A 12,575-nucleotide genomic window follows, 5' to 3' on the forward strand; every position below is an offset into this window, starting at 1 on the left:
TTTAAAAATACCACATTATCTAAAGCTTTACGTTCTACAAGATGAGGGTTACCGGGGAAACCGGTATGTTGGTAAATGGCAGAATACAGGAGTACCAGTTTTGTCACAGTACTGCAATTACTGGTGAACTTTAAATACGTGTTGTTAATCTGAAAATCACATCGAATTTGTTTCAATAAATCTTCATTTCTGGATTTCAGGTGCTTATCAACCAATAACATAACTGCCAACAGAGGAATAATATTGGCCATTCATGATATAATGAAGCTAATAATGTAATAACTTGTCAATAATATATAAAAAAAATGGTACAACCATGATTGAGAGTGTTGCAGAATGTCCTAGATGAATGAATATGATGACTATCTCATCCACTATAGCTAATTTACACAAGAAAAACTGCGCAAAAGCTGAAAGAAAGGCTTTTATATCTAAGCAAAGCAGCACTATTTAGAAGTTTTTTCAATGCTACTTTAACAACGTAATAATTTATTACAATATTGGCTAAATGTTATTTTGATAATGGATCAAAGCTCTTATTACACTACTCACATGTTATTATTAGGTTATGGGCTATTGAAAAAGTCTAAAATATGACATTGTTGGTTGCTCCAAAGTATTGAAAGGTCTCCAATTCTTCGTGTGAATGAAGGAATGACTTTAAAACTCAATTCAAACAGACATAAACAAAGATTTAAAACCCCCAGTAGCCCTGTTCACATTTCTTCTATTGGCTTCGGTTATTTGCTCAGGAACTAACATACATTTCCAGTAAAAATACAACAATTATCCCAGTTTATGCAACTCAAATCTATAATCCTCAAACTCTGAACCCAAACAGCCAAAATGACTTTATGATGTGAAGTCCTTCACTCTTTATCGGCCGATTGTTCACATTTGGTAGCTCCCATGTTTCCCCCTTTCCGTCACAAACAAAACAGATAAAGAAAATAATGCCACCGATGTTAAACGCCCCCGTAAATGGTTAAAGAAAATCCGTGCTGTCTTGGCTGCCATCCACTTTTTAAATAGTGTCGTTTGTTTCCCGCAGGCCACAGATGTGTTTTGTCAAAATGCAGCACTAACAGGCTGGAAGACGTTCGATACCTGCTGCTAATGGACAGAACAGTGTCATCTGAACCGGTTTCTTTTTCTGTTTGTAATCATCGTTTTGCTTTTATATTTGTGGTTGTTGCGGCCTGTGACACAGGTTTGTCACTTTTTGAGCTTGACTGATTAATAATAATAAATATTTTTTCAATTGTAGCCAAATATTAGAAAGACTTTCAACACATAAGGCGCCTTCCCCTCGACGCCACCGCACACTTGCACCTCTACACTGAACGTAAAGGTAAATTAAAACCACTCAGGTGATGTCAAGCACAATTGAACATTATGACTTCTATTAAAGACAATAATTATGGCAGAGTTGTTGTACTGGATGGCATTAAAGAGAAGAAGTGTGCTCCTCAGCTCAAGGAAAAGCCGCGTGTGGAAGCACTTCCCTTCTGAGCTGGACGTTAACGGACTAATTATAGATCCTGCAAAAAGCCAGTTTGCGAACAGCACTTTGAAAAGTTTCCACATAAGAGGAAGAAACACGTCGAACCTTGCAAAGCACCTGAGCGACAGGCGTCTGTAGTTCATACAAGTCAAGGTATATCCGTTTGAATTTGACATCATTGCAAAATGTAATTTTTATACCGTCTGAGTGCAGGGCTTATTTCATTTTTCATTGAGAAGTACATTTTATATCATCTCATCACAGTCGAAGACATATAATTGAAGTTAATTAGTGACTCTAGATTGTCTCGAGACATGAATATGAATGTGTGTGACTGTCGACCTGATTCTATCCAGAGGAAATGAATGGATGAATAAAAATTGTTATTTGCAATTCAATTTGGTTAATAGGTATGCATAATGTATACAATGCTATGCAACATGCAGTAAGTAAATAGGCTTTTTATATCTTAATGTTGGTATTAAACAAGAGTCAAGACCTGTGAAATCCTGCAGGTATTGACGACTGAACTCTGTGCCACAACTTGTACACGACAGATCTTTTATAGATTTCTAGGCATTTTCAGTTTGACCTTGACGCAGAGAAACTTGTGCCTGTGGATGAAAAGACAACAAACACACGAGTTCATTTACAGAAAGGCTCGACAAAGATGTAGTTTTAGCAACAAATGAAGAGCAAATGGTGCATTTAATAGAAACGTCTTGCAGCGGGGGATTATCACATACTCAATGCTCCAGTGAATATTAGTCAGCAATACAGTGTTCTGTATGCGGGGGCTGATTCAAAAATAACCCCACCGACTGCACATTATACCCCGAGTTAGTGAGAGGTGGCTACTTCTGCTTTGTCACTGTTAACATTTTTATCTACAAAACACTGTTTGTTAAAAGTAAAGAGAACAAGTGCACCGCGGTCTGACGCCTCATTATTTTTAGCCTCTGATCTTCCCCGAGGCCAAAATTGAAATAAAAGAGAAATCCCTCCTGGTTTTTTTTTTTTTTTTTCTGCTGCTACTGGTTGAACCTGTCCACAAAAGAGGAATAAAAAACAACACCATTAAGACTGTGCACAGAGTTTGTAAGAGAGATTGAGCTGTAAAGTTGATTGGATTAGACTCTCATGCTAAACAAACTGCTTTTCTCCCACACCCCCCCGCACTCGTTTTTAACTCTTCGTCACTTGGAGGCATATGCAGACTACAAATTTATATGTACATTTTAGAAATGTAATGCAAATTCTTACTTTATGATGCTTTCATCCTGCTTTTCTGTGCGAAACCCTGCTGCTGCCAACAACTCTTAAAACACAGCAAACCGTAAAGGTATAAGCAAAAAAAATAAATAGAAAAAATCCGTTAAATATGATGAATGAAGTATATGTGTGTCCTTGAACTGTTAGGCAGTATGCATTTTAATGTGATGCACAGCAATATATTCAAAGCATCGGAAGCCTTTTCTCTGTTTTGACTTTACGGCCGCTGGGACTGTGAATTTTCTGTAAAATGAAAACGCACCAGTCCTGCTTTGGGAGTTTTACAGAGCAGATTAGCCGGTATTCACCTTTTCCCACCTCAGAAATTCTCCCTGTTTCTGTCACACAAATGTGGAAAGCAGCATTATAAACACGTCCAAAGGCCTGATTCTTTCAAAGCTCAACTTCCAGTTTTAGATAAACGTGTGATTTATTAGGAATCGGAGGACAACGGGGCAGCTGTATTAAACCCTGCGTGGGTGGAAGTGTGAAGGATTTCTTCTCAGCGAATCAAACATGTGGTCACATGAGAAAAACGGTGCCGCAAATGCAAAACATCTGAAGTTGTTGAGGCCTTTCTTTTCAGACATTTTGGAGGTGCGCTGGATTTATTGCAGGCAGTAAAGCAAGACATGAGGGGTTAAGGCTGTAAGTTGTAATTCCAATGCTAATTTGAATAATTGAGTGAATGACTGATCATGCTTGGGAGCCAGACTTCTTGGCATTATGACACCATAAATCACCAGCATAATCAAAACAAATGGGAGAAGTCATCATGTCACAGCTCCGGCCAACACGGAATTAAATAAAATTTACATATTTACTAAACCTCATTTAACTGTTCGGTTCAATCTGCAGTGATAGCGCAATGCGTTCTCCTTAGTGGGCTTGGAGAGTCAGCCGAGACAGAGCTCGTAGTCAGAAGAAGAAAAGCCTTCAATGTTCAAAATGTGTTTGGTGTTTTTTTTTTCTTCTTCTTCTTCTCTCAAATCAGACATTTTTCACCTTCGGAGGAAAAGCCTTTCAACATTTTTTTTTCCTCGTGCATCAGTCTGCACTCTATAGCTTGAGGCCAGCCGCTGCATTCAGGAATGCACAGTATGAGATTTTCACTTAACAAGGTCTAAACACAGGCATTTTGTTCTGAAAATATTAGTGCTGGGTGGAAAAATGTCAGCCTTTCCCTCCATGACATATAATCTACATTTTCACACCGGGGTTAAATGTGCAGTTTGCCATTGCAGTGCACCTTTCAACAATTTCTGCAAGTATCTCCTTGCGGCCCACAATCTGTCGTGAGTGTGCATTAAAAAATTTCACCTTTCTGCAAATGAGAAGAGAAATCTCTGGTGGTCGTCACGTACGAGGACAAGATAACAAGAGAATACTTCTCCCTCCTGAGATTGAAATGTGCCTAAGCTGTTAACCCTCATAGTTATAACGGTGCAAATTAATAAAGGAACTGTATGTCACCTATATATTAGATGTACTTTGTATTTTAACACAATAAATGTACCTTTCAATTCTTACATTTTCAAGATCGTTACTAAGGTTTCCACTTTAATTCATATTTGAGACTTAATTCACATTTCTCTCTGGGAATTGGCCTTATTAAGTGGACATTCTCATCACAGCAGAAGTGCTGTAATATTATTTTATTATTTATTTTCTGAAGGCTTTTAGATGACTTGTGAAAGAGATCCATATATTTAAAAGTTCTTTGTTAATGTTTTCGCTTTAACAATTTGTTCAGGGAGCACTGAATGGAGGAGAGTATCCGTTAGGAAATGATTTAAACTATTTAAAATCTATAAAATGAATCTCAAACTGCATTTCCTCACCATCCCATCAAGCAGATTTAAGGCATATAGAACGCACTACAACGCACACCGTGCCGGTGACCTGGACAAAACGCCTCGTTCAGTGGTCAGGCTGAGGGAGTGGAGAGAGGAAGGAAGGCTAAGTACACATAATGAAATATCATATTTAAAGAAAGAAACACACAAGCCCACTTTCTTCACTATGAAGGTTGAAACTCTGTTCAGAGAAGTTAAAGGTTTTGGCGGGAACACACTCACAACAGCCGAGTGCGACGTTTGTACCTTCCTTCAGTCTTTTCTTACGTCAGCTGGATCATCCAATGACCAGAACTCAAAATGGAGTTTGGGATTTATACTCAGCCACAGCTTCTGACTGATCCTTGATGGCTACATAAAACTCAAGTGGACTCGTATTACAATTCAGGGATCACTTTAAGATTGTTTCAGTGTGAAAAAAGAAAGATCTACTTTGCAGCCACTGTGCTCATGCTGGTGCCCTTCTTCATATAGATCACCGAGTTCTATTTATTGAATCCGATGTGTTTACCTGCCCTTCAGCAATCACGACATCCTGGTTGACAAGTTTCAGTAGATTTGTTTTTCAGTGTACGTGTGTACTGATGTGATCCCGACCTCTTTTCGAAACACGTAATTCTTTTATTTCTTAACAAAGCTCTGTGATTTGTCTTGTGTCTGAACGGTACCATACAAACACATTTGCCTCGCCTTGTAGATACTGTTGAACATGTGGATGCCTAGTGTGAGCTGCATTGAGAGTTTTCATTTCATTCAACATGAAATTCCTTTTCTCTCAGGTCCAGAAGCGACTTTATGTGGACTTTCCGCTGCTGTATGTCATATTTAGTGACCTTTTGTCTTCCACTCACATTGTGATGAGCACATCAGGTATACATGTACAAAGACATTAGGGTATTGTATTATCGTGTTGAAATCTATATATGTTAACCCGATTTCTTGTAGTTTGCTCTTGACTTCATTCATACATATCAGATAGTTAAGATGCATGATGCGTAAGTGGTATAAATAAAGTATATGTGTGGCAGTAACCCACAGATAGAATACATACATGCCTGTTCTCACATTGTCAGCCCTGGTCATAGCCATATTAAGAATTCTCACATTGTCAATGCATGTATTGAAACATGTGCTATTGTGCGACATAAGAATATTCAATAAATGACCTGCAGATCTGTGTGTGCGCGTGTGAGGATGCTGAATGAAATGTATGTTCATTGATGTAATTAACCAAATCTGAGCATGCTCTGTTTACACAGAACAATGTGTCTAATAACCTTCTGCATGTGAAAATGTACTGGACATGGAAATATCACAGCGTGAATGATGCAGAGTATCTATCACACCACTGTGCGTTTCTCCGTTCGTGTATGGAGCTAAATTGAGCTTATCTGTTATCACTGAATATATGCACGTGTGTGTGTGTGTGTGTGTGTGTGTGTGTGTGTGTGTGTGTGTGTGTGTGTGTGTGTGTGTGTGTGTGTGTGTGCGTGACAAAGGAAGACTACTCACCAGCTGGGAAGTAGAGCGGGAGGTTCTTCAGATACAGCTCTTCATCCGTGGGCAAGAACACACAGAAGATGACTCTGTCCAGCTGTCACACACACACACACACACACACACACACACACACACACACACACACACACACACACACACACACACACACACACACACACACACACACACACACACACACACACACACACACACACACACACACACACACACACACACACACACACACACACACACACACACACACACACACACACACACACACACACACACACACACAGAATGACCTTTATTGCGAGCATATGCAATAAGTGAATTCATCACTTGCAGGGGTTGGGGGGGGGGGGGGGGGGGGGGGGTAAAAATATGTGACACAGTGAGCTGGCAATATCATGAGAAAGCAGCTAATGCATCAGTCCATTACTCCACTATTAGCACCCCATTATGATCAAGCCACGACAAAGCACTTATTACTCCTGCTGGGGACAGAGTCCTCTCTGCATTGTGAAGAGACTAAGGACAGGCATGTGTCTCAAGGATGTAGAGGACAAAATAAAGCGGGAAAACATGCTTACTGCTACTCCTTCCTCTTTGGGTGGCAGGTGAGTGTATACGGAATGGGTGTGATAAGAGCTCTGTGTGTTAATGTGCATGCTCCTGAATGTTCCATTTCTTCCGAGAAGCATTCTTCCATTCAATCCAGCCTCATGCTATGAAATTCCCACCGTCCTCACATACAAGCACACAAAGCTATAAACATAAAAGCGTTCAAATAATATTAGGACACTGTCTGAGAGAGTGCAGCTATTTTACGACCGCAAAGAAGCTTTATGTTCTGCACTACTGTGCTGTTTAGATCCTGCCTCTGCAGTCTATAATATTTACATTACGCTCTGTATATCTGGACATACAATACAACTCCAGACTTGGCCTAACCATTAAAGTTACAGTAGCGACAGTAACAAGACCCTTACAGGGATGGAGGCTCGGCCGTATTCTGACACTGATAAACATTATGGCCACCCTAATGTCTCTACAAAGAGTTTGATTTCTCTGTTCTGGGCGAGGTGGTGCAAGTGTTTCCATCACTTTGTGCTTGGCGTGGGAATTTTAAGTCTCAATGCTTTCAAAGATACACATTTCAGAGGTTCAGTAGCCCACAGCCTGTGTTTCTCATTCCCTGCTCGCTGTACAATTACCATCTCTCACCACGGATTTGAAAGCGAAAAGGAGAGATATGGAAATGTGTGGTAAGTAACGACAGCCCCTTGGCCAGAGTCTGGAATCTGTAACCAGTGTGCCTGCTCGCACCAAAAAAGAAAGAGAGCAGCGGGGAACTTATTTTAACACGACTGAGACAGAAGGCCTCATGATGCTTCAGCCAAAGACAACATCAAGTCAACGCAAACTGCAAATACTCACATCTTAAATAGAGACGTAGGACTGTGGTGAAAAAAAAAAGGACCAGCATCTTTCATACACTTTAAATTCTGCGTGCAGTCGACATTTCAAACAGCTGCAATATTGTGTCAAACCGAATGAAAACAATGTGATGAGTGAAAGTGTTCGGCTGCTCATTTTTACACACAGGTCACGACACCAAGCATATTCCTGCACTGAGCAAACAGGATAACGCCTGATGTGTTCTTCGTCAGCAAATTAAGAACAAATGAAGGTGCAGCGCATACGACTGCCTCTCCTGAGCTGGCGTGAGTTTAATGTTATGCTTCGTCCAAATATTAACCTGACGTCTGTGTGTGAAGGGGATTACGAAATGAGATATAAAACACAACCAGTAGTCATGTGTGAACTGGTAAGTGAGTCTCACTGTGAAAGTGTGCCTCACTGAAGCTCCATAACAGACAGTTGTGATGAAAATGTCGGTGATTTGTACGAAGCCGCAACAATAAAGCTCATGAGCTGCCTCCAGAGTTTCTTTAGGTTTTTGTTGTATTTTCACGAATAAATTATTCATTCTTTTTTATTACAGTTCATTCACAGTGTTGGCATTTTGCCCCGTGTCCTGAGTCCATTCTGTGTCTTACTGTGTCTCCAATTTTCAATTTCATTTTCCACGTTACAACACTCCAAGTCACATCGAGCCTCGCAAAAAAAAGAAAAACATGCTGTAAAAATGCACAATGGAGGACGTCCAATTAAAGAATAAACTCAATTTCCTCCAGCGAGCAGTCTCGCTTTATATGTATGCAAATGGAGTCGGCCTCACCGTCTCAATTGTTTACAAGAAAAAAAATTTTCCTCTTAAAAACACACAGCGGAGCTACTTGTGGGCAGAATGTCAACAGGCACCTTGTTGATTTGGCTTTCTGCTCCTATTGACAGACGTTCAGGGCTTGTTTACTGTTGCGCTCTGTGGCGAGACGTGTAATGTTTCATGTTGGCTTGCTGTGCTCGGAGTGGCTGACGGAATCGGCCGACTGGTGTTGCTGCAGAGGCTCTGGAGATGTCGAGCTAACAATAACTTCGTCAACAGCCTCTCTGGGAGGCATGACGGTTACAGCAAGGGAGAACGACTGACTGAGAAAAAAAACAAAAAAAAAAAAAAGGGGGCGTGGGAGGAGACCTGAGAAGTGAAGGAAGGAGAGGAGGAGAGATTACAGGCAGTAAGCGACTGATTGGAAAGTTTCGCTTTGTTCCCATCACCGATCACCCCCTTCTTTCCCTCCGTCCCTCCCTTCCAGTCATCTATTCCATCATTTTGTCTTTTTTCTCTGCCTGTGGTTTCTCCAGAGAAAAAAGTGTGTGTGTCTGTGTGTGTGTGTGTGTGTGTGTGCGCGCGCGTGTGTGTGTGCGTCTGTGCGTGTGTTTGTGATAGTGGAGCTTAGTCCCGCAAGGAGCCAATTAAAACACAGACTTGGCCATGAGCATGAGAGCCAGAACTTGGGAGTGTGTGTTTGAATGTATATTCGTGTGTGTGTGTGTGTGTGTGTGTGTGTGTGTGTGTGTGTGTGTGTGTGTGTGTGTGTGTGTGTGTGTGTGTGTGTGTGTGTGTGTGTATGTGTTTTCTCACTGTGCCCTATTCCTCGCTTTCACCAGAAAACAAAAACAACAGCTGTGAAAGAAATAATACCTGGAGGAAATGGTTGGGTAAAAAAAATAAAATAAAAAATTGCCAATCACGCACGCACGCACGCACGCACGCACGCACGCACGCACGCACGCACGCACGCACGCACGCACGCACGCACGCACGCACGCACGCACGCTCACCTTGTCATGATGTACATCCAGATACTCCCTAACAGCAGTTAACGCCTGGTGCACGGCCTGTTTAGGTGGATATCCTGCACAAGAACACAAGAACAGATGCAAAACATCAAACTCAGACACACATTTTCTCCAGAACAGGCGCAGTGGCAGATCTGTGCATTTGTGTTCAGTTGCTGTTTGCAGTGGGTTTTTTCTTTTTTCTTTTCTTTTCTTAAGACAGGTATCTGTTTTTCTCTCTATGTTCCACGTCTTCACACTCCCGTCTCATCCCGACTCGCCTATTCCACCGAGCTGCAGACACAACACACTTGTTGGTTACGATTAGACAGCTGGAGAGAGAGAGAGAGACGACAGAGCTTCTTCTATATTCGTTCAGCAGCCGAGACCTTTCGCTGCTGGAAAACTATCCCCACTGCTGGAAAGGCAACACGAAGGCAAGCAAAATCCGTCACCCGGCCAAACAAACACATACGGTGTGATAATGCGTTGATTATTCCATACATCGGGACAAGGTTCCGCATGCTAACATGAGAGGGAAACACGAGGGCGCAAATTAGCACGGAAAAAATTAATTGTTTGCGAAAGTTAACCCAAGTGGTGTCAATTTCTATCGCAGCTCCCGAGAGGGGAGCCGAGTCTGAACTGGAAGTGTGTGCAGGCTGACTGACAACTGCTGCAGCTTTTTATTTGTGATTTTTTCCAACACTGCCAAATAGAAATTACAATCATAAATAAAATTATACTGCAAAAAAATGACTGCAAAGTCTTCTCCGTCATCCGTTATTTGTTCGTGTTTGACGGTGAAAGCCCTCTTTAGGAGAAACAATTTGCTAACAGACACTCAGAAATGGCCTCACAATAAATATTCCTATAATTAAATTGATAACTGCGCTCTGCTGCCACAAAGGTGTACAAAAAGACCGATGTCAGCGCATGTGGATGAAAACCATTGTGAGCCAATGAATCCCAAAAGCTGCTACCCATATCTTTTCATGTTAAAAAAAAAAGAAAAGAAAAGCTTGAACCAAGATTTTAACCAAAAACTACTGCTTGGTGTAAATCCCCTCCTTCTTTCCTCACGTCGCTTTCAGTAAATCCAGCCCTGAGCAGGATTATCATACAAGTGTGAATAACTATACATCCTGACATTATTCAAAAACCACTGCTGTGACTGACTTGGATGGCTTTGCTCCTCTGAAACAGTGATTACACAACTTCAGAATTTAACTGCAATTGGATCACTTCTTCAAATGAAAAACCCACAAGACAAAGGGTGCTTTTCTTTTCTTTCTATAAAAAAACAAAACAAAAGGGGGAAAAGATGAAATATATATATAAAAAAAAAAGGCTTTTGCAATGCTTTCTCACATTGTCTACTTCAAACTGATCTGTAAAAGAAAACACTTTCCATTCATTTGTGGAGGATAAAAACCGCTTATGGTCAAATTATATAACCTCTTCTAATTCACCTCGATCTTTAAAACACTCAGGAGGACAGAAATGGAGCGACGCTGAGAAACAGGTGCAGCTGAGGAGAGGAAAAAAATAATAAAAATTCTGAGTCTGTTGGGACGTTTTCTCTCCTTTGGAGCAGCAGGAGAGAAGTGTCGACAACCGGCCCTCACACCAGAGTCACCCCGGGGTGTATTTAAGCACTATCCTTAACTCTCTCTCCTGTCACTGTGGAGGGGATTACAGTCAATCTGACACAATCTCCAGCCTAATCTATCTTAATCTGCCGGTCTTAATCGAAGGCGTTAATCTGAGAACCACCTCTGGGCTGTGAGATAATGCCACAAGTGGCACTGATGTGCTCGACACTCTCATCAAAGACGAACGTCACGAAGAACACGGCCAGATCAAAAAGCACATAAATACAAGCACGGGTATACGTTGTTGTTGGATAAAATGATTTACATACAGCGGGAAAAGAAGAATTTAATCTCCAGTTCCGGCATGAATCGGTCATTTAATGTGATCTGATGTGCATCAGTCATAAATATAGACAAAAACACAAACAACATGTCAAGTTCAAATTGATTTCATTAAATATTCCCTTGAAAAATGAATGCAGCCTCGATTTAAGACTTGCCAAATGCTGTTTGGCAGCATCAAACAAAGCAAAGCTCATCCAGCGGCAGCTGATGAACCCTGCATCACATTCAGGAGGGAATCTGGACCGTTCCTCTCCGCAGGGCCTCGTTTAGCGCCGCTAAATTTCAGGAGGTTTGCAGTGAACGGCTCTCTGGAGATCATATAAAATCATTTCCACCAAATTTAGGTCTGGATTTTTCGACGGCGACACCGAGAGATAAATTTTCCTCTTCTGGAGCAATTCTGTGGTGGAATTACTTCAGCTTCTCCTCAACCTCCAAGATAATCCTGTAGGATACTCTAACAAACATGAACACGTCTCCCCCATGGTGCCAAGTGGTCCACAGGCACTGACATCACAGCAGCCGCTAATCGGTGATGCTCCCACCACCATGCTTCACTGTGAGGATGATGCACGATGCAGTTTATTTGTAATAATGGTGAAATATATATTACCATTTAAATTATAGTAAACTATGGGAAAATTACCTTTTTTTTAAAAATTATAGTAGAATTTTGTGAGTTGTACCATTTGCTCTTTTTACACCACAAACAAACAATCCTAATTTAGTTTTTTTCACTCCACTTCGGTAAAATTGTTTGGCGTCGGACATCAGCGCGTTCCTCCGTGATGTCCTGTCATGGTAACATTTCTTCTTCAATGTTTTACAGAAGCATGGGCAGAGATATTGACTTATTTTGGAAATTTCTCCAACCACTCAGCTTTTTACGCTCCTTAAAAACTCCTCTTGGGATGAGGGACAGCGGGAACACACTTTTTAATTAGGTGTTATTTGGATCATTAATACGAGGGCTTACTTATTTCCTTGCAGCACAGTGAATGTTTATTGAGTGTGTTAAATAAAAAAAAAAAATCAAATATCGCGCCTGCTTGTGAGGTTTTAATTTGAGCCAGTGGTTCTAAAAATTCTCTCCTGGGGTCAGGGTGATATTTTATTATTTTGGTAAAATACACATTTTCATAATTGAACTTGTTTTAAGTGCAATGCAGATTAATTAAAAACAAAGAAATAAGCCAGACTATAAAAAGACCAGATTTAACACTTAAATCCTCTAACAAGCAGAAGAGTTGAGCGTTT

At 40.9% G+C, this 12,575-nt stretch overlaps 1 protein-coding gene across 2 annotated transcripts in view; it reads right to left on the reverse strand.

The window, feature by feature from the left end:
• Positions 1 to 12,575, reverse strand: part of macrod1 (mono-ADP ribosylhydrolase 1) — a 127,171-nt gene that overhangs the window by 2,195 nt on the left and 112,401 nt on the right. For both annotated transcript variants that reach the window (XM_080465000.1, XM_080465001.1), the window contains 2 exons: positions 9,382 to 9,455; positions 6,145 to 6,226 (listed from right to left, as the gene is read on the reverse strand). In XM_080465000.1, coding sequence (XP_080321126.1) covers positions 6,145 to 6,226; positions 9,382 to 9,455 — 156 coding nt within the window. The remainder of the gene's footprint in view (positions 1 to 6,144; positions 6,227 to 9,381; positions 9,456 to 12,575) is intronic.

The sequence above is a fragment of the Lipophrys pholis genome (genome assembly GCF_963383615.2).
Source record: "Lipophrys pholis genome assembly, chromosome: 6".
Lineage (NCBI taxonomy): Eukaryota > Metazoa > Chordata > Actinopteri > Blenniiformes > Blenniidae > Lipophrys > Lipophrys pholis.